This window comes from Leucopleurus acutus (assembly GCF_964270905.1).
Source record: "Leucopleurus acutus genome assembly, chromosome: 15".
Classification (NCBI taxonomy): domain Eukaryota; kingdom Metazoa; phylum Chordata; class Mammalia; order Artiodactyla; family Delphinidae; genus Leucopleurus; species Leucopleurus acutus.
The window spans coordinates 26,796,702-26,824,282 of record NC_139157.1 but is presented as its reverse complement, the minus strand read 5'-3'; the positions used below and the strand labels follow the sequence as shown (position 1 = coordinate 26,824,282).

At 38.1% G+C, this 27,581-nt stretch overlaps 1 protein-coding gene across 1 annotated transcript in view; it reads right to left on the bottom strand.

Moving 5' to 3' along the window:
• Nucleotides 1–27,581, bottom strand: part of MAP3K5 (mitogen-activated protein kinase kinase kinase 5) — a gene marked incomplete at its 5' end in the record, with an annotated part of 214,286 nt that overhangs the window by 128,467 nt on the left and 58,238 nt on the right. The window contains 2 exons of the mRNA XM_082855833.1: nt 4,333–4,356; nt 18,225–18,364. Coding sequence (XP_082711959.1) covers nt 4,333–4,356; nt 18,225–18,364 — 164 coding nt within the window. The remainder of the gene's footprint in view (nt 1–4,332; nt 4,357–18,224; nt 18,365–27,581) is intronic.

The window sequence follows — 27,581 nt, the reverse complement described above, 5'->3', positions numbered from 1 at the left end:
AGAATGAGATGGGTGGAAAACTCTATTTATCACTGTTCTAGGGAGTCCAGAAGCCCAAATTATTTGTTCCATGTCAGAATTACAGAGAACGAGGCATCACTTCTCTTATCCTTTGAACTAAACAAATGAGAGCAAACATTTATTCACCTTGGCATGTGCCGGGGAATGAATGGCCATACATTCACAACAGCCCACTGAGGGAGGGGATCTTGTCTCCATTTTACAGGTGAGGGTTCAGGTAAGGCTTGGCAAGGTCACACAGCTGGGCTGTGATGTGTCTGGGACTCCAGTCCAGGAACTCCTTCTCCAGAGGGCCTGCCATTATGGCTTGGGGGCTGGGCACCCTCCCGCCTGGCCTTGACCTGCCGGCACATCAACCCCTTTGCCTCACGTCACCTTGCACGGACCCCTGCAAGAGCCAAGTTACTGCCTTGTAGCAAACAGATGAGAAGTGTCAAATGCCCTTACGGCTAGGTTTAATTATTTATGAACATGTTATTCTTTGAGGCACTTGTATTTCAGGTAATGAAGCAGAAACTGGACGTGACTTCCATTTAAAGTGCGAGAAGAACCTCCAAAGGTTGAGATTTGATTTTTAAATCAAGCACATTAAATTGTTCCTTTTGCAAGTTCTCCTTGATGGACCAATAATTGGAAGACTAGTGGGGAAGAGGAAAAATAAACATATCCTGCTACTAAAATGTTACCAAGATCCCACAGCAGGTCCACCATTTTAATCCTTTTACCCAAGCTACTGTCTAAACAGAAAAGAAAGGCAAGTATATCAAGAGATTGCTTTTCAAAGTTTCTGGAGCTTAAACCATGAGGGAGCTATATAAAAGAGCCACAGAATCAAATACTCTTGTTTTATATAAGCACTTGGACTCAAAATTACAAAGAAAGGCTCTGAATCTTCTAAGTCACAAAATAAGGACAAACAGATGAGAAGCCAATAAACCAGAAAAGCACTTTTAGAGTTTCTTCTGCTGCTGGATAAAGTTCTGTATCCTCAAAAGCCTTAATACCATGTGTGTCTGTGTATAAGACATGAACCGGGACACATTATTACTGAAAGACTGGATACTGGGGGATAATGCATCTGTGTAAAACTAATTCTATCAGATGTCTGGGTGTGTGTTGAGCAGCAGGCGGGTAGAGAGAGAAAATGAGAGTCATGCAAACAGCAGAGGAAATCAGATTCCTGAAACTGTCTTCAAACCCCATGGGATGAGGTTTCAGAATCCTTGTTGAAGGTATTCAGCATGCTAAGGCTTTCCCAAGTTCCTGGCCTCACTGCTCTTTTTGGAGTCTCTTCCCTATGCTTCTAAGGCAATAGTTTTTTTCAATGTCCCATTGTTTATGGCCCAAAAAGGGGGAGAGCAGTAAACAGCAGGAGGCACATGGAAGCTTCTAGGCCCGAGCTGAGAGCCAGCCCAGCGAGCTTGCAGCAGGGAGAAAGTGTGCGTGCGGGGAGCGGGGAGCGGGGAGCGGACTTCAGATTGGTTTTTAAAATTAATTAATTAATTAATTTTAACATCTTTATTGGAGTATAATTGCTTTACAATGTTGTCTCAGTTTCTGCTGTATAACAGAGTGAGTCAGCTACATGTATACATATATCCCCATATCTCCTCCCTCTTGCATCTCCCTCCCACCCTTCGTGTTTTTTAAAAAGATAACAGCAGCTGAGAAAAGCACTTTTTCAAAATGATGAACACTAATAATAAGGGAACATTTATTTCCCAAGCTGGCTCACGTATAACTTAGAAATATCATTACTGCAATTTCTTTTTACAGATTGCTACCAAACTCCGAGTTTGAAATAAATAATAATCCAAAGCAAATAAAAACAATGACTGTGTGATCAAGAAAAGACATTTCAAGTGCAACAACTGTCTTTTATGAATAAGATACTAATTCTAAAATATTTAAACCTACTTCTTGAAAAAGAAAGACCACAGCACATTTCTTTACATTTCAAAATACTAAGGCATGATCATAAAATAACAAGGCTGATCTCTCCGGCCCATGCTTGTTTTCATGGCTATAAAAACACAGAGCTCAAAATCTAAATGTGTTCTCTCCGATTACCTTCACTGCTTTTGTTTTAAAAAATAATAATGCCAATTTGGTTTTTCAATTTTTAAAGGTTACATAAAGGTGAACATAAGTATGTATGGAAAATGAATTAACCTGGGAAGATATGCTCTCAGCAGTCAAACATATTGAAACATATGCTCAAAATACTCAACTTTTGAGAAGGACACCCAGCACCAGAAACACAGCAGCTTACTCAAGTCAATGGGTGACTTGTTCATAACGTGCAGTATAGGGTCAACTTATAAACCTGCTTCCCCACACATCCAACCCATCACTGGGCATGATTAGCTCTTCCCTGCCGTTCAGGTAAATGCCACCTCCTCTGAAAGACCTTCCATCCCCGCTTGAGGGAAGGGGCGCCCACTCTTTGGCACCCACGACCTTATGTTAATTTCTAATTTGTTTGTTTGCTTATTTGCTTGACCTTCTCCCCCAGCGAGACTCTGGCACTTCTCAGTTGTTGTCTCCTGAGACAGTTATGAATGGGTTGTCTCTACTTTCAGCCTTCACAGTGAGTCTCTTCTGGCACCAAGCCCAAAACCTGGCACACAGTTCATGTTCCATCAACATTTGCTTCACAAAATCTGTTACACTGAATTGATGCATGAAGCAGTAATTGTTCATTTCCTGTTGAGATGTGAAGAATGAGTTTATCATGGCAACATTATTTATGCTGCAATGAGTCTCTGATCTGAACTCTTAAATTTCTTAAATCTTTATCTCTTAAATTTCCAATCTAAGGGAAATTTACCCATTGTACTTTTAATCTTATCCTCATCTTAAATGGAATCATGTGCAGATCTTTATGTAGTATGTTATTTCCACTCTAAGTTTCAGAGATACATTCTTTAAGGTTTTAAATACTGGCTTACCTTCCAAAATGAAAAACCATTGGCATAACAAGGCTGATTTCAGAATATATTATAATTATCTTTCATGCATTTAAAAATTTTTAAATTTATTTTTATCACTTTTTAACTTTTGTTTAATTCTGTGTGGAGGGTAAGAACTTTGAAGTGTGGTTTCAAAGGTCTTAAAGTGTGGTTTACAAGACTTAGGAACTTGGACTTCCCTGGTGGCGCAGTGGTTAAGAATCTGCCTGCCAATGCAGGGTACACGGGTTTGAGCCCTGGTCCGGGAAGATCCCACATGCCGCGGAGCAACTAAGCCCGTGCGCCATAACTACCGAGCCTGTGCTCTAGAGCCGCAAGCCACAACTACTGAGCCCGTGTGCCACAACTACTGAAGCCCGCACACCTAGAGCCCATGCTCCGCAACAGGAGAAGCCATCGCAATGAGAAGCCCACTCACCACAATGAAGAGAAGGCCCCCCCCCCTTGGGCTTCCCTGGTGGCACAGTGGTTGAGAGTCCGCCTGCCGATGCAGGGGACACGGGTTCGTGCCCCGGTCTGGGAGGATCCCACAGGCTGCGAAGCGGCTGGGCCCGTGAGCCGTGGCTGCTGAGCCTGCGCATCCGGAGCCTGTGCTCCGCAACGGGAGAGGCCACAACAGTGAGAGGCCCGCGTACCGCAAAAGAAAAAAAAAAAAAAAAGAGTAGCCCCCACTCGCCACAGCTAGAGAAAGCCCGTGGGCAGCAATGAAGACCCAATGCAGCCAAAAATAAATAAAAAATAAATAAATTTAATTTAAAAAAAGAATAGAATGTGTGTGATATTATAAAAGAAACAAAAGGACTTAGGAACTTAAGTCAGTACCAATATAAAGATGATAGAGGTATGTATATATCAATATATCGATACAAATCTCCATATGTATGTGTGTACATGTGTATATATATGTGTATATGTATATTTATAATTTGTATATATAGTGTATATATACAGTGTATATATAGACATAGAAATCTATATATGTATATATACAGATAGACATACATATACATATGTGTGTGTATCAGTGTATGTATATATGCTGCTTTAGTAACACTCATAATTACACAAAATTGAATATAGTATGGAAATTTTTTTCTAAAACATAATTATATATAGAAGAAAACAGGTATCAGTGTCATCTCCCATTAGTATAAAGTTTCACTATAAAGCAATATTTATGTAAAATAACCCATATTTATATTGATATGTTAGAAATTCTAAAGACGAAAAAAAGAAATCGAAATTAATAATTGTGGAAATGGAAAATATACCAGAGATCAGTTTGATGGAAAAGAAAAGATAAAAAAGTTTCTGGAAGGGTTAAGTAAAAAATACTCACAGTATTCTTCTGGCAAATGATTTCCTGAAAAATGAGAAAAGAGAAAAGTAAAGCAGAAGTTAATACAAAATTAATTCAACTAATTAATTAAAATACTATGCAGAAAAATCTGTATTAACGATTTTATTATTTATTAATTTAGCAATTGGAAATTTAAAATATGAGCAGAAGGTGTAGAGTAAGCTTCTGCATCTAAGTTTACAATCTGATGGAGGAGACAAGAATGCACAAAGGTACCGTCTACGGTTGAAGGAAAACAGCATAAACACGTAGAATCCAAAACCCGAATAACAAAAAAATCATTTCTGCAGAGTATGTATGTGCAGAATTATCTTATAGCTACAATCTTTTTGGGAAGAGATTTAAACGAGTTTGCTTTCCCAAAGCACAATCTCACGTATGCCCTGGGAAGAAACGTAGCAGCATGCGTGGAATAAAGCTGGAAGTAAAGGGCATTGGCTACTTGTCAGAGTGGGCAAATCCACATGTAGACAATAAGAACATCTGACAATAACTAGTCATAAATATTGTTATTCCGTAAGAAGTGAAATGTGATAAATACACTGCAGGCAGTGTCCCTATCTTCTAGGCTGTGAGAAATAAGTGAGATCATGCAAATAACGTGGCTATACCGTGTCTGGTGTATACAAAGTTCCCAATAAAGCTAGCTAACATATTATTATTCCTAGACTTTAAAATGACTAGAGACGTGGAAGAGACAATCTAGAAGAGCCTGTGGCATAAGGGCTTCACTGAGGTTGGGGAATCATGATTTAGGAAGGAGAGATGGGACAGTGTTTTGGAAAAGATGGCATGTATGTTGCCATGGAAACAGGAAATGTAAGGCATTCGTGGAGCCTAAAGGGTGGTCCATCTGGCCAAGAAGAGGAGCCAGCTCAGGGGAGGTAAGAGAGGAGCAGAGGAGGAACGCAAGGCCCAGGGGACCAGCTGTCATTCATCCCAGGATCAATAGGGGGCAAAAGGGAACCTAGGAAGGCTTTGTCTTGGAGCAGCATGTAAGATTTTTGAATGTTTATGGGTAACAGATGAGGAAACAAAAATCTATAGAGGAAGGAATTGTGCAGCGTAATTGTGAGAGTCATAAAGATGTATATAAAATACTGAAAGAGACCCATCCATACCTTACAATCTTGCTGATGAAAAAAGAACATATACACATTTATAAAGAAACATTATAAGCCTGTACGCGCAGGCAGGTATGCACACACATGCTACACCCAAAGAGCTATACTGTAGCAAGGGCTGGGGTTTCTAAGAGGAGGATGTTCCTAGAGATTGAGGAAGGCTGAAAAGATCATCAGAGAAGGTGGAACTCAAGAGGAGCCAAGAATAGGTCACACGTTCCAAAGGCGAAGCAGGGAGGTGGAGATCCAGGCCAGAGGACTTAGGAGCCACAAAGGCCCATTTAGGGAACAATAAATATTATTACTGGGGGCTAAAGAAAACAGATCATTTCGAGAAGTACAGAAGAGAGAAATAAAGGGGTACTTGGAAAAGATCTTGAATTCAATCATTGGGCTAAAACAGAAAGTTCATTTTGGCACACATTGATAATATTAGACAGTTATCTGGGGCCTTATTGAAGAAGGCCTTGAATGTCAAAATAAAGTACTTTGTTGTGTGGGCATTTGGGCATATGACAGTAAAAGTGGTTTCTTTTAGGTGAATGATATCCATAAAGAAGTATCAGCACACACAAGGACATTGTTTGTAAAAGCAAAGGTTTGGAACAACACGAATGTTCTATCAACTAGAAACTGGCTGAATAAACTATGGTCCCTCCATACGATGGAATACAATGCAGCTGAACAAAGGATGAGGAAGTTCTCTACAGAGTGATATGGAAAGGTCTCCAAGATATACTGCTAAGTGAACAAAAGCCAAGGACAGAATGGATGTTACCCTATGCTCCTATTTATGTATATAAAAGGGAGAAAAAGAAAATTCTAATTTGTGTATTTCTAAAATCTCTCTGGAAGAATATACAAGAAACTATTAACAGTGGTTGCCAATGGAGAGGGGAGCTGGCTGGCTGGGGGACAAGGATGGGAGCATGACTTTTCACTAACATATCCTTTGCACTTATAAATTTTTGTATCAGGTGAATGCATTACCCAAGAAAGACAAATAATTAAAAGGTAAACATTGTTAAAGTTTTAAAAATATGAATTAGATAGTGGTATTTAGTATTGGATGGGACAAAGCACTTAGGCAGCTATTGCCAAAGCTCAGGGATGCCAAAATAAGGACTTGGACAATGGTGGTGCCCTGGGGGATGGAAATTAAGAGATAAATGAGTGATATTGTTGAGGAAGGTTGAAAGTGGCTTTTCCCACAGTGTTTCACAGGTGGTTAATGCATCTCTCCACCCATCCACACACACACACACACACACACACACACACACACACACGGTTCATGAAAAACATAAATAGGAAAATGTTGGATAATCACAAAGCCAGGAACATAGCATGCAGGATTTTCCAAACTTAATTTATGGAGCATCTCTCCAGAGTAGCAAACTACACCTTTTCCTGAGATAGCCATGTCCTTCTCTCATCTCTCTAAGTAAAAAAACAAAAGAACAAACAAACAAGAAAAACACACCCTTATCTTCATCCTGTACCACACAGCATGCTCTGCGAATAGCATAAGAAACCTGTTCTCTGTGAAGCAGGCCTTGACTGCCTTCAATGACACCTAACCTCCTAACAGAAACAGGTGATGTCCTTATTTTTGCCCTCATGACCCCTCATACGGACCTCTATGAAGCACTGCATGTACGACATTGCAAATATTGCTTCGTACAATTCTCCTATCCTACATCATGAGTTCCTTGGATGCAAGAGCCTTGTTTAGTTCATATTTGTATCCCCACAGATTGCAGGGCATATAGTTGGTGCTCAATAAAAGGATGAATACATTAATTAGTTAACGAATGTATAAAATACTGGACTATGAATTAGGATAGATACGTGTAAGTCTTGGCTCTGCTCCTGAGTGGCCACGTGCCATTTCACCTCTCTCTAATATAACACACGAAGAATTGGATTGAGTGATCGCTGGTCCCTTCCAACTCTGTATTCTATCATTTACTTTTAGCTAAAGGCCTATCAGAGTCAGCACTGTCCTTGTGCCAGTGGAAGGAGAGATGTCCTCATGCCCAAGACAGGAGCTACTCTACCATGATTTCTGTTTGGTGCATCTGGCACAGAAATGGAGGTGGTGATGAAGGGATCTGTGGTGAGGGCTGAGTGCGCTGAAGCCTCCCCTCTGCTTGGCACCATAGGAAATAACCACAGCTGCTACTGGCCTACAGCCAACACATTATGTCTTCCTGAAGAATTGCTCACTGAAGTAATAACCCTCTTACATGTCTTCTTTGCTTTCATTTCAGGTAATGCGTGCATTATAACGAATTCTAAAACTATGTTAAATCACCCCTATAGCAATCTACTGAATTCTTATGAACGCTTGCTCATGTTTTATAGAAGCTAACTGGATACAAATGGCTCTCTTGAAGGAGAGTTTACTTACAGCTTACGATGTAACCTTAAAGGAGGTATCAACTATAAAGAAAGAAAGGTACTATTTGTGCATTTTAACTCAGTACAAATAAATAGCAAACAAGACCTCAAAAGGTATCTAACTACTGAGGTAGAATAGTGAATGTTTAATTTGTGCTAAATCTACTGAAGGAAAAAAAAGGACAAAGGGAATAAGTTTAAGAGGCAACTGCAATATTTCACATCACTTCATGGAAACTTTTCACCTAAAGTGCCTAGAAATGAAAAAAATAAAAGTCAACATAAATTCCAGTTCCTTACCAGTGAAATGTTTCTGAAGATGCATTACCCCACTACAACTTTGTTCTTGCCTAAAGCCTTTAGGGGGCTTTTTTTTTTTTTTTTTTTTTTTGCGGTACGCGGGCCTCTCACTGTTGTGGCCTCTCCTGTTGCGGAGCACAGGCTCTGGACGCACAGGCTCAGAGGCTATGGCTCACGGGCCCAGCCGCTCCACGGCATGTGGGATCTTCCCGGACCAGGGCACGAACCCGTGTCCCCTGCATTGGCAGACGGACTCCCAACGACTGCGCCACCAGGGAAGCCCCTTTAGGGGGCTTTTGATCAGTGCGCTCACTGGCCGTAACAGAAACATCCTCAAATGTTTTTTCAATACTCCAGGACCCTTTGATAAGCAACCCCAGAAGCAAGACAAATGAGACAATCTAGCCTAGGTCCCATTCCAAGGGAAGACAAAGACAACTTTTGAGAGCTATTTGGGACAATGTAACATTGAAGAGGTCATCGTAAGGATAAATAAATGGAGAGTCCCCCAAATTGGAAAGTTTCTGTGACTAACATTTGGGTAATTACAGCCAGAAGTAGGAAGTGGGAACAGCTGGTGTGAGGTTGCCAAGTCAAATGGACTCAGGGTGGAAGAAACAGAGTTAGCAACCAGGATCTGTCTCCTGAAAGAAAAGAAAGGAGAGGGCTGGGAGTTCTTGGCCAGGAAAAAAGACCATGGCTCCCCTGCTGGTGACCTTCTAGGTCTTCTCTTCTGATATATCCTTCTGTCCCAGTGGAACGTGGCTAGTTTTCTACTAAAGTTAGGAAAAAAGGAATCTCTTTTGTACTCCCCACCTCCATCCTCTTACCTGATTTCAATGCTTCAAAGCTAAACAAAGAAATATCAGATGGGCTGCTGTGAACACCACAGGCCTCACTGAGAAGGTGGGACTCATCTTTACCCTTCCACATGCTGAGCGGGCTTAGGAAAAACACGCCAACACAGGTGTCACAGAACTGGCTCATCTTTAAAGTTAGGGAACTAAGTAGACTTGTGCTTACATGTTATGCTTACATAAAAGCTCGAGTTAAAAAAAAAATCTAACAACAACCTGGAAAATCATATTTTTAACGGACATATGAAATCTGTGGACAGACTTAGAGGGAAATGTACCTGATGACAAGTCCAAGAATATGGGGCTTGTCCTGCTCTGACACTTATTAACTGTGTGTGCCTCTAAGTCATTGCATCCCTGTGGATTTAGTTCTCATCTGTAAAGAAAGCATCTTCTATCTGTTCAATCTACACAGTAACTTGTCTATCTCATTGGGTCATTTTGCAAGACCAAATGAAATAAGTTTATGAGAGACCTTCAAGTGTTTTAAAGCCATAGGCAATATGAGGTATTAATACTATCAAAGCAGACAACCCCAACTCAATTCCCACCGTTATCAGATACAGAGGCATCTTGTACCTGTGTTGTTCATGATCATGGGGAAGAACACATCATGATCATGGGGAAGACACATGAGCAACTGTCAATAAAAACAACCTGTACCAAAAATCAGGTTAAATTATACCCAGGCTGGAAAGTAATCCTAAAAGAAATTCTAGACTTTCTTCTCCTCCTCTATTACTTTTGTTTCAAGTTAAAAAAAATTTATCTTGGTGGGAGAACTCTACTGTAAGTAGATACATATCTTCAAACAGCTGAAGAGTGACATTTTATAGGTTCAGCATTTGAAAGAGCTTCTTAACGCAAACTTCTTATAATGTGTTGTTATTATTAAAATCAACTTCCTCTTTTTTGTCATCAGCTGTTTCTTTCAGCAATGCCTAATTGGACCATATTATTCAAGTACAAGTATTTCTCAAAAAACAAACTGTATTGTTGCAAAGTTAAAACATAATGAATTTCGGCACAGTAAAATACATTTTACACATAGATTTCAGTAAAAATTTCAAGGATGCATTCTAAAAGGACTCAAATAGGATGATGGGTTGCAGTGCCACAAAGATCAACTTCCACAGAAAGAATCAATTATTTATAATGAACAAAAGGGAACAGAATCCAGCAAGCCTTGCCCCATTGGGTGGGAGTTAGGAGGCTTTCAGACTCACACCTTCTGTGTGCAGAGGTATTCCTTCTTGCTTTTTAAGGTATTCGAACTCATGGTCCTGTGATGAAAGTCTCTACAAATGAAGAGAATACCTGGTGCCAACCCAGAGATATGATGTCATCTTCCATTCACTATGTAGCATAGATTCCCTTCTCCCTTTGACAAAATGAAAATAAGATGCTAGAAACAATGGGATGGGGGAGGGTAAAGGAGGAATTAGGAAGGAAAGCAAGGGCATACTTTATCCAGTATACAGATAATTCCTTTGAAGATGTAATATTGCTAATTGACATCAAAGAAAACTGGATTTTCTAGTCTCAAGCCCTTTCCCCAACCTCAGGGATTCAACAACTGGAAATCAATTCCTGCTAAAGAAATCATTCATCTAGTCTGTCAGTTCAAGATCTTGAGAGAAAATCTTGATACAGCAGTGCTCACAGGTATTTCTTAGCTGTTCCTCCCCAAAATTGTCTCTTTTTCTTCCCCCAATTTGACATGGAATTATTATAGCTCAGGTGAAAGTTAGATAATTTCTGGAATAAGTAAAACAAAAGAACAAGACTATTTTTTTCTCTCAACAGAAAAAAAAATCTTTCCATGAAATATTAAAAAGTGTATGTGGGGGCTTCCCTGGTGGCACAGTGGTTGAGAGTCCGCCTGCCGATGCAGGGGACACAGGTTTGTGCCCCGGTCCGGGAAGATCCCACATACCGCGGAGCGGCTGGGCCCGTGAGCCATGGCTGCTGAGCCTGCGCAGCTGGAGCCTGTGCTCCGCAGCGGGTGAGGCCACAACAGTGAGAGGCCCGCATACCGCAAAAAAAAAAAAAAAAAAAAGGGTATGTGATGGCTAAGTTGAACAGGGGAGATGCAGAATGCCATGGTTTACAAATCAACGGTTAGTTATCAAGTAAGCAAGACACTTGTGAAAATGTCCAGGAGCAGCGCTGTTATATGGGGCAGGGCCAACATTCACAAATCGTTAGACTACTTTATAGGATCATATTCTCAAATGACTTTTTTCCCTAATACTTACTGTGTACTTTGTACCACTGACTAAGTTAAGTGCTATTTTAGAGTGCTGAAAAGAATGCAGTAAAAATTCATTATTAAGCTAAAGAATCATAAACCTTTGGGAAAATAACAAATTTTAATTTCATACGCAATTCAATCTAAAACTAAACTCATCTTAGTTACTTATCTTGGTAAGGGAGATAAAACTTTAAGAAAAGGAAGCAGTGGTATAAGACGAAAAAAAAGTTTCATGGGTTTAAGAACACTCTAGAATCTGAGCAAATTTGCCAAATACATGTAAAAATTTAACTTAAGTTCAAGGTATTTATAACAAAAATTACCTTGATCACCTCACCAATTTACTAGAAACTGGTATAATCATCAAAATTTACAAGATGGACATCACTGCCTGCTCTTTGCAAAACTATAACCATTTGCTTCAGGTGGAAATGAATGATTACCAGAAAAACAGACAATGTCCAATTTCTCATATATAAGCACTAAAGGAGATTGGGTCTCTCTGTATCTACAGATATACATCATGGGTCTAGGTACCATGGAACTGTTTGAATGAGCAACTATGGTAGTTCTCAAGGTTCATCCATGTTGTAGCATGTGTCAGAATTTCCTTCCTTTTTAAGGCTGAATAATGTTCCATTGTATGTGTATACCACATTTTGTTTTATCCATTCATCCACTGATGGACATTTAAGTTGCTTCCATCTTTTGGCTATTGTAAGCAATGCTGTTATGAACATGGGTGTACAAATATCTCGTGTAGGTACTATATTCAGTGAGATCTTGAAGGATTAAGCATGTAGATAGACTGCTGTAGAGAACAGTTTATGAAAGCAAATCCCATCTGGAAAGTGACTTTTCAAGCAATGGCTACAGAGACTTCCCTGGTGGCGCAGTGGATAAGAATCTGCCTGCCAATGCAGGGGACACGGGCTTGATCCCTGGTCCGGGAAGATCCCACATGCCGCAGAGCAGCTAAGCCCGTGCGCCTCAACTACTGAAGCCCGCACGCCTAGAGCCTATGCTCTGCAATAAGAGAAGCCACCACAATAAGAAGCCCACGCACTGTAATGAAGAGTAGCCCCTGCTCACTGCTGCAACTAGACAAAGCCCACGTGCAGCAACAAAGACCCAACACAGCCAAACTAAATAAATAAAGGATCCCTGGACCAATTAAAAAAAAAAAAAAAAAGCAATGGTTACTCCCCTTTGAAAATACAACTAAATTTGTAACCATACAACTAAATTTCTTGAATAAGGAATAATCTCACATAATCATTAAGCTTCAACACAAGCTGTGTCACCACTAACTGATGTGTATATCAATCTCTAGACAAAGATTTATTCTGTAATGGATAAAATGGGAATAAAGCCTATCCTAGTGCAGAAAGAAAGATCCAAATGAGGCTTTCTAACCACAGCTAGAACATTAGAAAAAAGAAACTAAAAAAATATTTTGAGATTCAAATGCCCAAAATACATGTAAATTATCCTGATGGCTACAGGAAATAACAGACTATAACAACTTTTTCATTAGAAAAGGTTAATTATGAAATATTTCAAGTATATAAAAATATAAAACTTAATCATACACTCCTTTAGCACAACAAAGAAAACCACCAACAAAACAAAAAGGCAACCTACTAAATGGGAGAAGATAATTGCAAATGATATACCTAATAAGGGATTAATATCCAAAATACATAAAGAACTCATACAACTCAATATTAAAAAAACCTGATTAAAAAATGGGCAGAAGATCTGAAATAGACATTTTTGAAAAGAAGACATACAGATAGTCAACAAGCACATGAAAAGATGCTCAACATCACTAATCATCAGGTAAATGCAAATCAAAACTACAATGAGATATCACCTCAGACCTGTCAGAATGGCCATCATCAAAAGACAACAAAGGGTTGGCAAGTATGTGGAGAAAAAGGAACCCTCATTCACCGTTGGCAGGAATGTAAATTGGTGCAGCTTCTGTGGAAACAGTATAGAGGTTCCTCAAAAGAACTACCATATGATCCAGCAATTCCATTTCTAGGTGTTTATCTGAAGAAAATGAAAACTAATTTGAAGAGATATATGCACCCCCAAGTTCACTGCAGCATTATTTCCCATAGCCAAGATACAGAAACAAGATACAGAATTTAGATGTCTATCAATAGATGAACAGATAAAGAAGATGTGGTACATACATATGTTTATATATGTACAATGGAATACTACTCAGCCATAAAAAGAATGAAATTGTGCCATTTGCAACAAAATGGATGGAGCTAGAGAATATTTATGCTGAGTGCAATAAGTCATACAGAGAAAGACAAGTACCATATGATTTCATTTATGTGCAGAATTAAAAAACAAAACAGGCAAACAAACAAGACAAAACAGAAACAGACTGATAGATACAGACAACAAACTGATGGTTGCCAGAGGAGAGGGGCGTGTGAAGATGGGGAAAATAGGTAAGGGGGATTAAGCGGTACAAACTTCCAGTTATAAAATAAGTAAGTCATGGAGATGTAGTATACAGCATAGGGAATGCAGTCAATAACACTGTAATGTACTTTGTATAGTGACAGATGGTAGCTAGACTTATGGTGATCATTACTATGCTGCACACCTGAAATTAATACAATATTGTAAGTTAATTGTACTTCAATTAAAAAAATTTAAAATAAAACTTTTTCACACACCTATGCATGTACCACCTAGTCTTAGAAATATAATATTACATATATAGTTGAAGACTCCTGTCATCCCCTCTCAACTCTATGCCACTCCTATCCTTCAAAGAGGTAACTATTCTTAATTTATTTATAATTCCCATACATACTTCTATCCTTTTATAATATAAATGTATAAAAAAATTGTCCTGCATGTCATTACATTTTGTATAGATGGCACTATACTGTACACAAGCTTCTATAATTTTTTTTCCCACAACACTGTTTATGAGATATATTGATAGTGGTACAGAAAGCTCTAGTTAATTCATTTTAAGTGCTCTATAAGATTCCATTAAATGACTATATGAGAAAGTAATTATTCATTCTTCTGTTGATAGATATTTACCAATTCCTCTGGGGGAGAGGTTATTACAAACAATGTTAACATAAACATTCTTGATTATATCTCCTTATGCATGCTAAAGATTTTTTTTTTACAGTATACATCTAGAGACAGAACTGCTGACTCTTGGTGGTACGCTCATTTGATATTATAAGCTATTGCCAAATTGATCTTCAAAAGGTAGCGCCAACATACTCTCCCACCAGCAATGCATACGTTTTCCACTCTCCACAGCCTTGCCATTGGTATAATAAGGGCTTTTAATTGTTGGCTTTTAAGTGGTATTTCCTTGTTTTGTTTTGCTTTGTTTTTATATGAAACATTATTTAATGTGAGTGGGGAGTAGCCTAGAAAAAACAGAGGGAGCTAAACAAGGGAAAAGGGGGAAGAATCACAAGAATTAGAGCTGAGAGCAGTTGTTGTAAAGGAATTTCTGATGATAGAAGAAACGGTTCATTAAAACAACTTCCTCACTCTACACAACAGCCATTCATTTCTCCCAAGCCCTTTCTGATGACAGACGCATTCTGTGTATTGGCCCAACAACTTCCTGGCCAATGGTGTCCAGACCTACTGTCCCGTTTACCGAGAGACCCCAAGGGAAGATCTGATAATTTCTCTGATGCACGAAATAAATCAGAAAACAACTGTTCCCAGCAATTTCTTATTTTCAAGCAAATGTAAATCTCAGCATTAAGAGTCTCACTAATAGGCACCTAAGAAGTTTTCATGACACTTATCTAGAGAAAATTGTGAAAATTTTTATTACAATGCTAAGGAAAAAAAAAGAATATCTATCAACTTCCCTTTCTCAAAGTGCAACGATGATCTCTTTTTTTGAAGAAAATTAAATATTTCTTGCTACAATAAGAGAGTACTTGTAATTTAAAATGACTACGAATCCTATTGCAAGTTCATGATTTGATTAGATTCTAAATATGCTTTCATATGAAAACTCAGACATAGATTTTAAGTACTTATATGGTTCCTAACAATGATTTTTCAGAAGCTTAAACTTAAAAAAAATTTTTCCTATGATTTCTTCCTAAGAATTTGCTGCTAAAGAGAAACTGTTCTCTTCAACAAAGAGCAGTAGATGGAAATAAAACTGGTGCAGCTGTACTTTCTAGATGCCCAAAGAATCAACCTAAGTGAAGCTAGGTATGGGATAAGAATAACATTCTCATTCTGTCTTTGCCCTGTGAAAATAGGAAGATGCTTCGTTTTTATTTGGTTAATCCATACATAATATATTATTTGTAAATATCTCTTGTTCTGCCTTATTTCACAGCAGTTTTCCTTTCTGGTGGTAGATGGCAGGGATAACAGTTACACCTATAACTACCTGCAACAGAAATAAATTTTAAAAATTAAAAATACACACACACACACACACACACACACACACACACAGACTTTCCTCAGTAGCAGAACCCGAGGAATTTCCATTGCTCAGAGACTGAAAAAAAACCACTTTCTACCCCAGAACTTTGTCCTCTGCAACCACATACCTATTTGGGCCAGGAACAAACTAAATAAGAAAATGGCAAAAGCTTAGGGAATACAGTCAATAACATACAGTCAGTGGAAGAAGGAAGACAAAAGAAGGGATGGATGTTGCGTGGAACAACTCAGGATGTATGCTTGATGGGTTTTTCTAAATGAACACAGTTAGCAGGAATGTCTGATATCCTTCTAACTAAAAGTAACTGCAACCAAGTTTAGTGGTTAAGGGGAACAGGCCTTGGAGTCAGGCAGACATGGTCCCAAATTTTCCATATCACCTTGGGCAAATGATTGAATTTGTTAGAGTCTCAGTTTGAAATCTTATAATTTGGTGATAGAATATATACCCCAGGGACTTCCCTGGTGGCGCAATGGTTAAGAATCTTCCTGCCAATGCAGGGGACACAGGTTTAATCCCTGGTCCAGGAAGATCCCCCATGCTGCAGAGCAACTAAGCCCATGTGCCACAACTACTGAGCCCGTGCTCTAGAGCCTACGAGCCACAATTACTGAAACCTGCGCGCCCAGAGCCCATGCTCTGCAACAGGAGAAGCCAACATAGTAAGAAGCCCGTGCACCGCAACAAAGAGTAGCCCCTGTTCACCACAACTAGAGAAAGCTCACATGCAGCAACGAGGACCCAACGCAGCCATAAATAAATAAATTTTTTTAAAAAAAAGATTATATACCTCACAGGGATGTTTTAAGAATTAAATGTGAATATGTATGTGGGTAAAGCACTTAGTACCTAGCACATAGTAAGAGCTCAATAACAAGCAGCGATTATGTACAAGATAAATGAGTATATTTTAGATAGACAAGCCTCTTTAAAGAACTGTTTTATTCAAATACCAATAACACTTCTATACAAAGGCTGGCTGAAAGCAATTAAATAAATCAGTTTATTTGCCCCACACAAATTTCTGATAAGATTAGCTTTATCTCTTTCTCTCAAATGTAATTTAAAAAAATTTCCCTAGGAAAGGATGGCCATAAAATTAAATCACCAGATACCAGTAGGACAAGAATAAAAATAGTGTAGTGTGAAAAATGTCCAACACAACACTGCCTGCTGAAAATAAACAATGCAAAGAAAATAAAATAGCAGAATACAAAGAGTAAATAAAATAATCTCTTCATCAACTGCTAATATATGTTGTAAATAGTACCAAATCAAAATGTTTAATTAAAAATACGCCATCATGAAATGTATGATACATTAATTAAAGGGGTACATCTGGGGCAAAATTAAGTAGGGGTTGCTTAAAGAATTGTTCCAGGTGAAAAATAGATTTAGACAGAGTTGGAGAAAATCCCTTAGTACTGTTTCAGAGTATTCTGGAAAGGGATAGCCTATAAATCCCCAGCACAATGCCTGGTATACAGCAAAGGTATTTGCTAAATGACACTCTGCAGATTTTTTAGAGAAAGTCATATAAGCTTCAGATATTCAGATAAAAGCAAAATACTACTAAATTTTTTTTGGCTTGGATTTTGGGTTAGAGATCTTCATATTACCAATTCCTAAGCTACTGGAAGTATGGCTCTGGGTTTTAGGACTCCACGTTCCAAGGTTGGCTTTGATTTGGGAACTTGAAAGTATAGATGAGAAAAAGCCACGAAGAGGTAGATGGAAGTTTCGCAAAGGAAATGAATGATATCAGGTTCAGCATGAGTTATGTGCTGAACTGTTAGATGCTTTTCAAAGAATCACACAGTGTAGACTCACTTGGCCTTGCAAAAGCATTTTAGGCAATCTTTTTGGATGGAGGAAATACCCTCCTATCATTAAGTTCCTATAATGGAGAGAATGCCATGAGACATGCTGAATTTTGCAGACAAATACGGTAAGTTTTCCTTCCCCTTTTCCCACTTTAATTGAAATCATATCCCAGTGAAAGAGGATGGCAATTTTTGGTGACAGAGAATTTCTACTCAGAGTACTTTCAGTAGGCAGCGTATTTCTAGTTGGAGACAGGTGTGCCCAATGAAACCCCCAATGGTGACACAGCACGAGGGCTGTCCATACCTTATGCAATCTCCTCTTCTTTCTCCAGTGTGTATACTGACAACTTCCTATTAACAACAGTCTCCTCAACTGCAACTGCAATCAGAGCTCAGAAATCAACACTAAGTTTTTCCCCTATCTGTGTATCATCAAATTGCCACATTGAATTCCAGATAAACCTCACAATGTAATTCGTCACTGTTACATAATTATTGGACTAACAAAAACATCCTTCCATAAACATACACTACTTGAATTTTTTTTTTTTTTTGGATGACGGAGAGTTATCCCTAAAACTCTGGTGCCTAGAGTAAATATTTAGTAAACAAGTGAGGTACCTTCAGGGACTGCAGAGAGTCTGAATTAGTATCACAGTAGAGGATGATGTTGTTGGCCATGCTGAAACTTTCTCTCACTCCAAGGTGGTAAAATAAAGACGGCTGCCGGAAGGCATCACTCATCTCCACCACGGCAATATCTGCAAACAGAAAACAAAGTCCCCCGAAAGATGACACCTAAATAATGCCCAGTAAGCACTTTTCGGTTTCAGTTACTTAGTATTCAAAGAGGAAATGAGGAAACCATAGGGACTTTCCCTCTTCATTTACCACTGACTTTTTAATTAGCAGTTCTATCAGAAGTGGTTTTACAAACTGCAGCAAAACTGCACTTTTAAAACAATAAGGGGGTCATATAATTACTGGAAACTAAGGAGAGTCTGCAATGGTGGGAAGCAGGACTTAGTCTCTCTGTTAAATTTCAACACTGAAAACAAGTTAACAAAGGTTCCAGAAGCAGATCCATGGGAAACAGAAGCAAGTAATAAATGTAAAATGAGATTTATAAAAGCAAATAGGTAAGATGCTGACTCAATTCAGAGCTGTATTTTATAATAATTAATATCTAGCAAGTCCTTAGCAAGTATAATCAAGAAAAAGAAAAATCAAAGGTATAGAAATTATGACTAAGAAGGAGAATATAACCACAGATACAAGTTCTTCCAAAGCTCATAGATGACTAACACCAGGGTGGCATAAACTTGATACCAAAATTTGACAACGTCCCAAAAATAAAATTCAGATTCGTCTCAAACTCATTTATGCATACAGACAAAAACATGAAAGAAAACTGAGCAAAATGCATCAAGCATTATACTATAAGACCACTAGATCATGGGTTTAAAATTTATTTGGGGAATGCAAGGATGGCTCAATGGAAAAAAAATCATCAGCATTCCCAAAGATGCCCCAAGTACTGATACTTTAACTAAAATTCAAAATCCACTTCCATTTCTCATTAAAAATAACGGCAAACTGAAAATATAAGGGCACTTCTTTAAAGTGAAGAATAATATATATTTCATAACAACTGCCAACTTTGTGCTTATAGGTATTCCCATGAAAATCAGGAAAAAGACAAGACTGTCAACTATTCTCACTACTAGTACACTTTCTGAAAATCCTAACTAATGCAATAAGATTTCACAAAGTATGGAAACATAATTCTATAAAATACATAATTATCATTACTTGCAGATGTTACAATTACCAACCAAAAAAACCCAGTAGAATCAATTAAACAACCACTATGAGCAATAATACAATTTAGTAAGGTGTCAAGATCCAAAATTATGAAAACCAAGAGCTTCCTTTATAATCATAATAAGCTTCTGGAAAATGTAATAAACAGATCCTACTCACAATTAAAAGGAAAATGTTAACATACAGCAAATTTAACAGATGATGCTAATTTGTTTAAAATATGTGCAATACGTGACACATGAAAGGTTAATATCTTTATAAATTATCTCGATTGGTCAATTTAAAACAAAGAAGAACATTACAATAGAAAATTAGGCTATGGACATAGGCAGGTAAAATCACAAAAGTATAACTAAAATGGTAAATAAACATATAAAAATATTCTACATCTCACTACTAATAAATGCACATTAAACGAATAATAGTGTCAAGTTTTTTCCCTAACAAGTGGCCTAAGATATTTCAAAATACCCAATGGAGATGCAAAGAAATGATACTCTTACATGCTGTGGGGAACATTTTAGGAGACTTGAGTCCTTAAAATTATGCACACTCTTTGACTCAATAATTCCATTCCTAAGAATATATCCTGTGAAAATTCCTATACATGTAGCAGATTTACTTGTAAGTATATGCACTGAAATATTATTTTTGCAGTAACAATGGAAAATGCCTAAATATCCATCAGTAGAAAAATGGCGAAACACACACACACACACACAGACACACACACACACACACTAATTCAATTAATGGCACGTTATATAACCATTGAAAACTATATTATAGAAGAACATTTAATATTGGGGTAAATTCAAGCTATACTAAGGAAAAATATTAAAATATATACATTATAATGTATAGCATACACATTAAAATATAATGTATACATTATAATGAATAGATTATTATATATATTCTATGTGTATATATGCACATGAATAAAAAAGTTTTGGAAAGTTGTATACCAAAATGTAAACTGTGATAAAGCTGTGTGATGGAATTATGAATTACCTTTTCCTCTTTCTATCTTCTATGTCTTTCACAATTTCTATTATGAACATTGATTACTTTTGTAATTTAGGAACCCACCAAAACACACAAAGAACATTGAAGCCCCGTGTGACTGAATGTAAAACCAAGCTGCAGCACTTTTATAAAAACGCCACAGACCCTCGAGAGGCTGTTTGAGACAGTCGGCCTTATCTAATGAATGTGAAATTAGAGTCTGCATTCTGTGAAGGAGAAATAAATCAGATCAAATGGAGGCTAAAGACATAGAAGATTGAGTGAGGTTATAAAAGGGGAGGACAGGTCACAGGAGCGCCAAAAGATGTTTTCAAGGCTAACATGACTTCGGGGCTCTTTAATACAAATGGAGAGCTTTCCTTTGGGGTCCTTACCATTTACACATCAAAAATCAACACCCGAACAAACTGAGTCACTGCATCCCACCCACACACCCCATCTGCCTCCTGCGCCCACACGGCTTGCTCCTCCCACAGATGCCAGCCACTCAGTCAGCGACGCCGCTTTAAAATCAAGAGAAGGCATACAGTGTGGCTGAGAGAAACCAAATAAAACAGCTGCCGATGAAAACTAAATGAGAGATATACAAAGAAAAATGCTAAGTTAAAGTAGTGACAAGAGGGGGGGAAACGGGTTCTTTCCAGAGAACTGACTCGTGGAATTTGTTGCTAAAACAAAATACAAACGCTGCAGAAGGCTTTCAGATTAAGAGAGAAACGAGACATTTAAAATAAATGGTAAAAGCAAACTGAGGTATATTCACTAGATCTAAACAGGAACAGACCCATTTGGGGATGCAATATAGAACATTACAACTGCTAAACTGTATAGTAATTTTAAAATACCATACCATATGATAACTCAGAAGAAGACAGGCATTTTTCCTACCTCGAATTCAGATAAGTGATTTGTTCTAATGTATTTGTATTTTTTCTTAATATATTTCTTAATTTCCATAGAGGAAAATTTACTCTTTCATCTGCTTTGTGAAGTGTTAAAGCATGTGCCCATTTTTTTTATTGTTGAGTTTGTTTTCTTACTGTGAGTTTTGTGTGTTTTTATATTATCTGGATATGTTTCCTTTGTCAGGTATGTTATTTACAAATACTTTCTCCCAGTTTGTGACTTACCTCTTCATTCTGTTAAGTGCCTTTAGGAGAGCCGAAGTTTTTAACTTTAAGACCAATTTATCAAATTTTTTTTCTATTGTGGATTGTGCTTTAGGTGTGGTACCTCAAAAAAATCTTTGCCTAACCCAAGTCACAAAAGTTTTCTCCTCTGTTTTCTCCCAAAAGTTTTATAGCTTTTACATTTAAGTTTATGATCCATTTTGATTTTCTCTTCCAAAAAGTTTTGGATTTTCTATTCCATTCCATTGATCTCTGTGTCTACCTTTTGCCAATACAGATGTCCCTCGATTTACAATGGGGTTATGTCCAGATAAGCCCATAAGTTGAAAGTACTGTAAATTGAAATACATTTAATACACTTAAACTACCGAACATCATAGCTTAGCCTAGCCTACCTTCAATGTGCTCAGAACACTTGAGGACTGTACCACTAGCCCGGGAAAAGATCAAACTTCAAAATTTTGCATTATGGTTTCTACGGAATGGGTATCATTTTTGTACCATCATAAAGTCCAAAAATCGTAAACCGAACTATTGTAAGTTGGGGACCGTCTGTGCTATGTACACTGTTTTGTCTACTGTAGCTTTATGGTAGGTACTGGAATCAGGCAGTGTGAGTCCTCCAACTCTTCTGTTTTCAAAACTGTTGTAGCTATTTGAGTTCTTCAATTTGCTTTCCTGTATAAATTTTAGAAGCAATTGGTAGCTGAGAACTATCCGTTGATAGCTGCAAAAAATTCTCCCAGAATTCTGACTAGGATTATGATGACTATAGATCATTTTGAGGAGAACTGACATCTTAACAATATTGAGTCTTTCAGTGCATGAATATGGCATATCTCTCCACTTATTTAGGTCTTCTTTGATTACTTTGCCCATCAGTATTTTGTAATTTTCAACATATAGTTCCTACACATATTTTGTTAAATTTATACCTGTTTCATTTTTGGGGTGCTATTGTAGATGGTACTCTTTTTAAAATTGCAAATCCCAATTGTTCATTGTTAGTACATAAAAATGGTTGATTTTTGTATATTGACCTTGTATCCTGAAGCTTTACTAAACTCACTTATTAGTTCAAGGAGCTTTTTTTTTTTTGGTCCATGCTTTGGGATTTTCTACATGGACAATCATATCATCTGTAACTAGAAATGGTTTTCTTTCTTCCTTTCCAATCTGTATGTCTTTCATGGTTTTTGTTTTCTGGTTGGTTGTTTTGTTTTGCCTTGTTATACTGGCTAGGACTTCTAGTTACACAGCATTTTTTTACACAATAATATTTCATTATCTAACTAAAGAAAATATTATCTTATCATGGCTACCTTCTGACTCTGATGCATATCTTCTCAAAAGTAATAAAATAAACAGGTGAAAATTTTTTTCCTTGTGAAATCATCCTAAGACATGCTAAAAATGCATAAGATGATGTAATTAAAACAAACTAAATAAATGCCTGATATGCCACCATTTTTGAAACTCACTTATATGGGGTACAGTTTACCCACTTTATTTTATAAACATGTATTTAGTAATTACACGTGTCAGACATTCTGTGCTGACATATTAAATCACTTAATCTTCATAATACCCCTTTTGTGGTAGGTAATGTTATTATCTCAGGACACTGAGGTAGAGAAGGTATAAGTAATCAGCCCAAAATCAGTCTGAAAGCGGTAGCACCAGGATTCAAACCCAGGCAATCTGGCTGGAGAATCCATGCCCTTAATTCTTAAATGAGCCACATACTACACTTATAGGATATGGAGGTTCTAAAGATCAGAACAAAAATGAAATGCAAAAATAGATTTGGGGACTGACGCATATATACTCCTGTAATGTATTTCATGAGTAAATGCACGTAATAATCGTCTAACTGAGCTTTTGTGGTAATATTGTGCGTAAAATTGCCACATTTCAAAATTTAAGGCTAAGTCAGTCATTTAAAAATATAGGCAAAGACATTAAAATCTCTCACAGTTGTATATAAGGTGTAGTTTCTTTCCTTCTTCCAATTCAATTAACGCTAAATGGAGCATCAAATTAGGTTTGCCAGGAGTTTATTAAAGCATAATAAATTTCTAGGACAATCACATAAGACTGTTGTGAGTAATTGCATTTTGGTCAGCAAATGGCAGTGGTTCATGGTCTGCGTTACTTTCTATTTAATTTTTCCTTGGTAAACCATATCTGTTAAATATCTCACAAGAGCTGCTGCTGCCGCTTGTAAAAAGCAGCATTGAAGGAAGACATGAATGTTTATTTCCATCTATTCAGCGTTTTTCCTTAAGCATCAGGATCGCTGATGACAAAGCAAGAGCCCAGTAGTGATTCAGCTTGTTCTGTAGTCTACAAGTGCTCTAAAGTTTCATAATCACTGGAAACTTCCCAAGTTATTACACAGAACTACGCATCCAGTCATGACGGATTAATCCCCACAATGACCCATTAGTTGCAGTTTAATTCAGCAAACATCCTGAGCCATTCTCTAGTAGGATGGATGACAGAAACCTATGTGGGTGAGGCATCAGCTGGCAACGGAGTCAGAAAGTGGAGCACCTCAAACAGCACCCCCGGCACATCAAAGGCATTATGGAAGAAGCCAAGGAAAGGAAGGGTACCTGGGACTTGGTTGAGAAATACAGAAAACCACACTAGAAAACTACGTCAATTCCCAATGGGATCCTTAATGGGTGAACCAAGAGAGATTCTCTAAAGGGCAGACACTAACCCCCAAATGATCATCCCTTCTTAATTCTTAAGGGAAGCATAACCTGCATTCCATTGATTTTTCTTTTATGAATGAATAAGGGCTGTTTACAACTAATCTACAATATGAAAATTACTAAAATGTTACTCATAGCCTAAAAGTAGTGCCCCAGGAGAGTATCCTGAAGTTTCTAAGTCAGTTTTCTAAACCCTGGCAGGGATACAATGTTGAGAAATTGCAAAACTCCTACTGTACAGCTAGAATTGCTGAGATTTTCAGGAAGGATAGAAGAATAATCCATCATCATTGTTGTTTTGAATTGGTCATGGTTTGGCAATTCCTGCTTTAAATTACTACTCATTTAGCTTCATCAGCACCCTTTTATTTTCTTGTATGTTATTTAGTTAACCCTACTGTGTATAATGATACACATTTGTATCAACAGTAGATTTTGGCCCCCAATTTCCTCATCCCTAAACTCCAATAAATATATGCACAGTGATTCAAGCGTGAATCACTCATATATTGCTCAAGCAAATATATATATAATCTCCCCACCCCAGCCCTAATTTGCTTGTTTGATGTTTATTATACTGAGGTATGGGGGAGGGGTGGTTAACCTGAAAAGAAGCCTGGGAGGTAAGTGATCAGAGGGACGGTTTGCACTTCCAGAGGGTGGTCTTGTAAAAATATTGAGAGCCATTGCACCTACCAAGGGGGGTGGGGGTGCAGGGAGAGAAAAGGGGAGAAGCCTAGAGAGGAAAAAGAAACAAAAGAGAAAGAAAGAGGGGGGAAAGGGGAAGGAGAGAAACATGGAAAGAAGGAAGGAGGGAACAGAACCAAATAAGATTGGTGGTGTAAGAACTAAAGTCCCCTTGCCTGGGCAATAGCTGCAAGAGTTCAGTTCACGATGCACCAGCTTGAGAGAATGCAAGGGGGAAAGAGCACACATCTGTAGGAGGTGCCCAGCCCAGAGCGGCAGGACCTAGAACCACAGCTCTCGGCCAGGAGGAGATGCAGCCTCAGAAAAGCACACCACAGAGCTGAAAAGCTGGAAAGGAAACCTCCCCATCTCCAGTGGCCTCGAGAGGAGTCATGAATATGCAAAAGGCAGGCAAGCTGTTTCATGACTTCCAGTGTCTGAATCCTAATTAGGTTTCTGGCTGGGTGACATTAGACACCTTAAATTCTCTGAGTTTCGGTTTCCTCAACTGTAAATTGAGGATAGTAACACAGGTATTTACCATATAAAACTGTTGTAAGGGTTACATGTGCACTAGGCACAGGAAACTCTCAATATATGGTCATTATATGGAGCCACTACAAAAAATGTTCATAGGAAGCCCTTTGAGCAGTTTATCATGTTATTGAAGACAATGCGACTATATAACTCAGCACCACCTGATGAAGCCTCAGATGAATAATTACTCATCGAAGTGATGTTGAAATCAAATTCTGAAGGCATAGAAAGCCAACATAAAGAATTCTGACCTGACTTTACAATCAGTGGTGATCCATCCACGTCCATGAGTTTTGAGAAGAGGTGCGGCAGGATCAAATTTTTGTGAAGACAAACCTAGAATCTGTGGATGGATGAGTGTCACAACAGACTGGAAGGTGGGAAATCAGTTAAGTTAAGGAGTCATTCAAGGGACATGTGCCCCTAAACTAATATAGAGATAACATGGCGGGGAAATCATGGTGGGGAAGCTTTAGAAATTTGGTGGATGCAGGATAATCAAAAAAAGAATTAAAAATGATTCTGTTTTGAACTTGAATGTTTAAGATTGATGACCTGTCATTAACATAATAAATGACAAGAGGAAGAACCATTTTTTGGGTAGTAACTTGACTTTGGATTGGGACACACTAAACATTGTGTGTGTGTGTGTGTGTGTGTGTGTGTGTGTGTGTGTGTGTGCGCGTGTGTGTATCTGACAGCTGTCACTCTGTAACAAAGTGACAGCTGTCAGATACAGAAAGATGAGAATCAGATTGAGTGATTTAAGAGTCAGAATGATGGACGATAGTTCAAGTAGAATTGTAGATGAGATTATCAACTTAGTATAGAAAGAAGTGAGAAGGCAGCTTTGACTCAGGACATTCTTTCTTCATTATATATCCAATAGAAACACAAATAGATGTTCACCAAAAGACATGTAATGAATGTTCATAACAGCAGTATTTATACACCATCAACAGTAGAAGAAATACCATGTGCTATATACAGACAATGGATACTATACAGCAAGGAGAATTTTAAAATCTATAACCCTATGTGACAACACGGATGAATCTCACAAACAGGTTGTTAAAAGAAAGAATCCAGATACAAAAAAGTAGGTACTTTATGATCCTGTTCATATTAGGTTCAGAAATGTGATATTCAAAATCAAAACAGAGGATTCTTTGGTGGGGGGCAATGGCTGAGAGGGGCTCCAGGGGTCTTCTGGAGAGCTAGTAAGGGTCTGCTTCCTGACTTAGGTACTGGTTACTCAGGCATGTTCATTTTGGTCAATAATTTTGTCCAGAATATCAAAAGAGGGCTGTATTTTGTTTCCTGTGGCCATTTTAACAAATTACCACACACTTGGTCCCTTAAAACAACAGAAATTTATTCTTTCACAGTTCTGGAGGCTGGAAGTTCAAAACCAAGGTGTCAGCAGGGCCAGATCAGGCCTCCTCAGAGGCTCTAGGGCACAATGTGTTCCTTGCCTCTTCCAGAACCTAGACGTTTTAAGCATTCCTCGGCTTGTAGTGTGTGTGCCTGTGGTGTCAAAGTGTCCTCTGCCTCTCTCTTAGAAGGACCCTTGTGATGGCATTTATGGCCCATCCAGGATCATCTCATCTCAAAACCCTTAATTTAATCACATATGCAATCAAATTTTCCAAATAAAGTAGATTCACTGGTTCCTGTGTTTTGACATAGATGTTGAAGCCTACGGGTGAGGGTCATTTTTCAGCCCACCGCAAGGATTATAAAGAAGCCACATGATGAGGAAGGTGAACCCAGCAGAACCAAAGGTGTTGAGTAAGAGCTAAGGAAATGGAGGTAACAAGCACAGACATTCTCCAGCAAGGAAGAGGATTAACACCCACTAAGGTCCAGAGGAGAGATTTTCACATTCAATAAGGAAACTGAGACATCAAACAATGGAAGGGGATTTGAAAGGGCTAAAGGTGTTTAGTTTTAGGATGGTGTGCTCGAACGTTAGTAGAAAGATTAAGATTTTAAAGAGGGGGAAGTAATTAGTGGAGACCGTCTCTACATTTTTGGATAAGACAGAT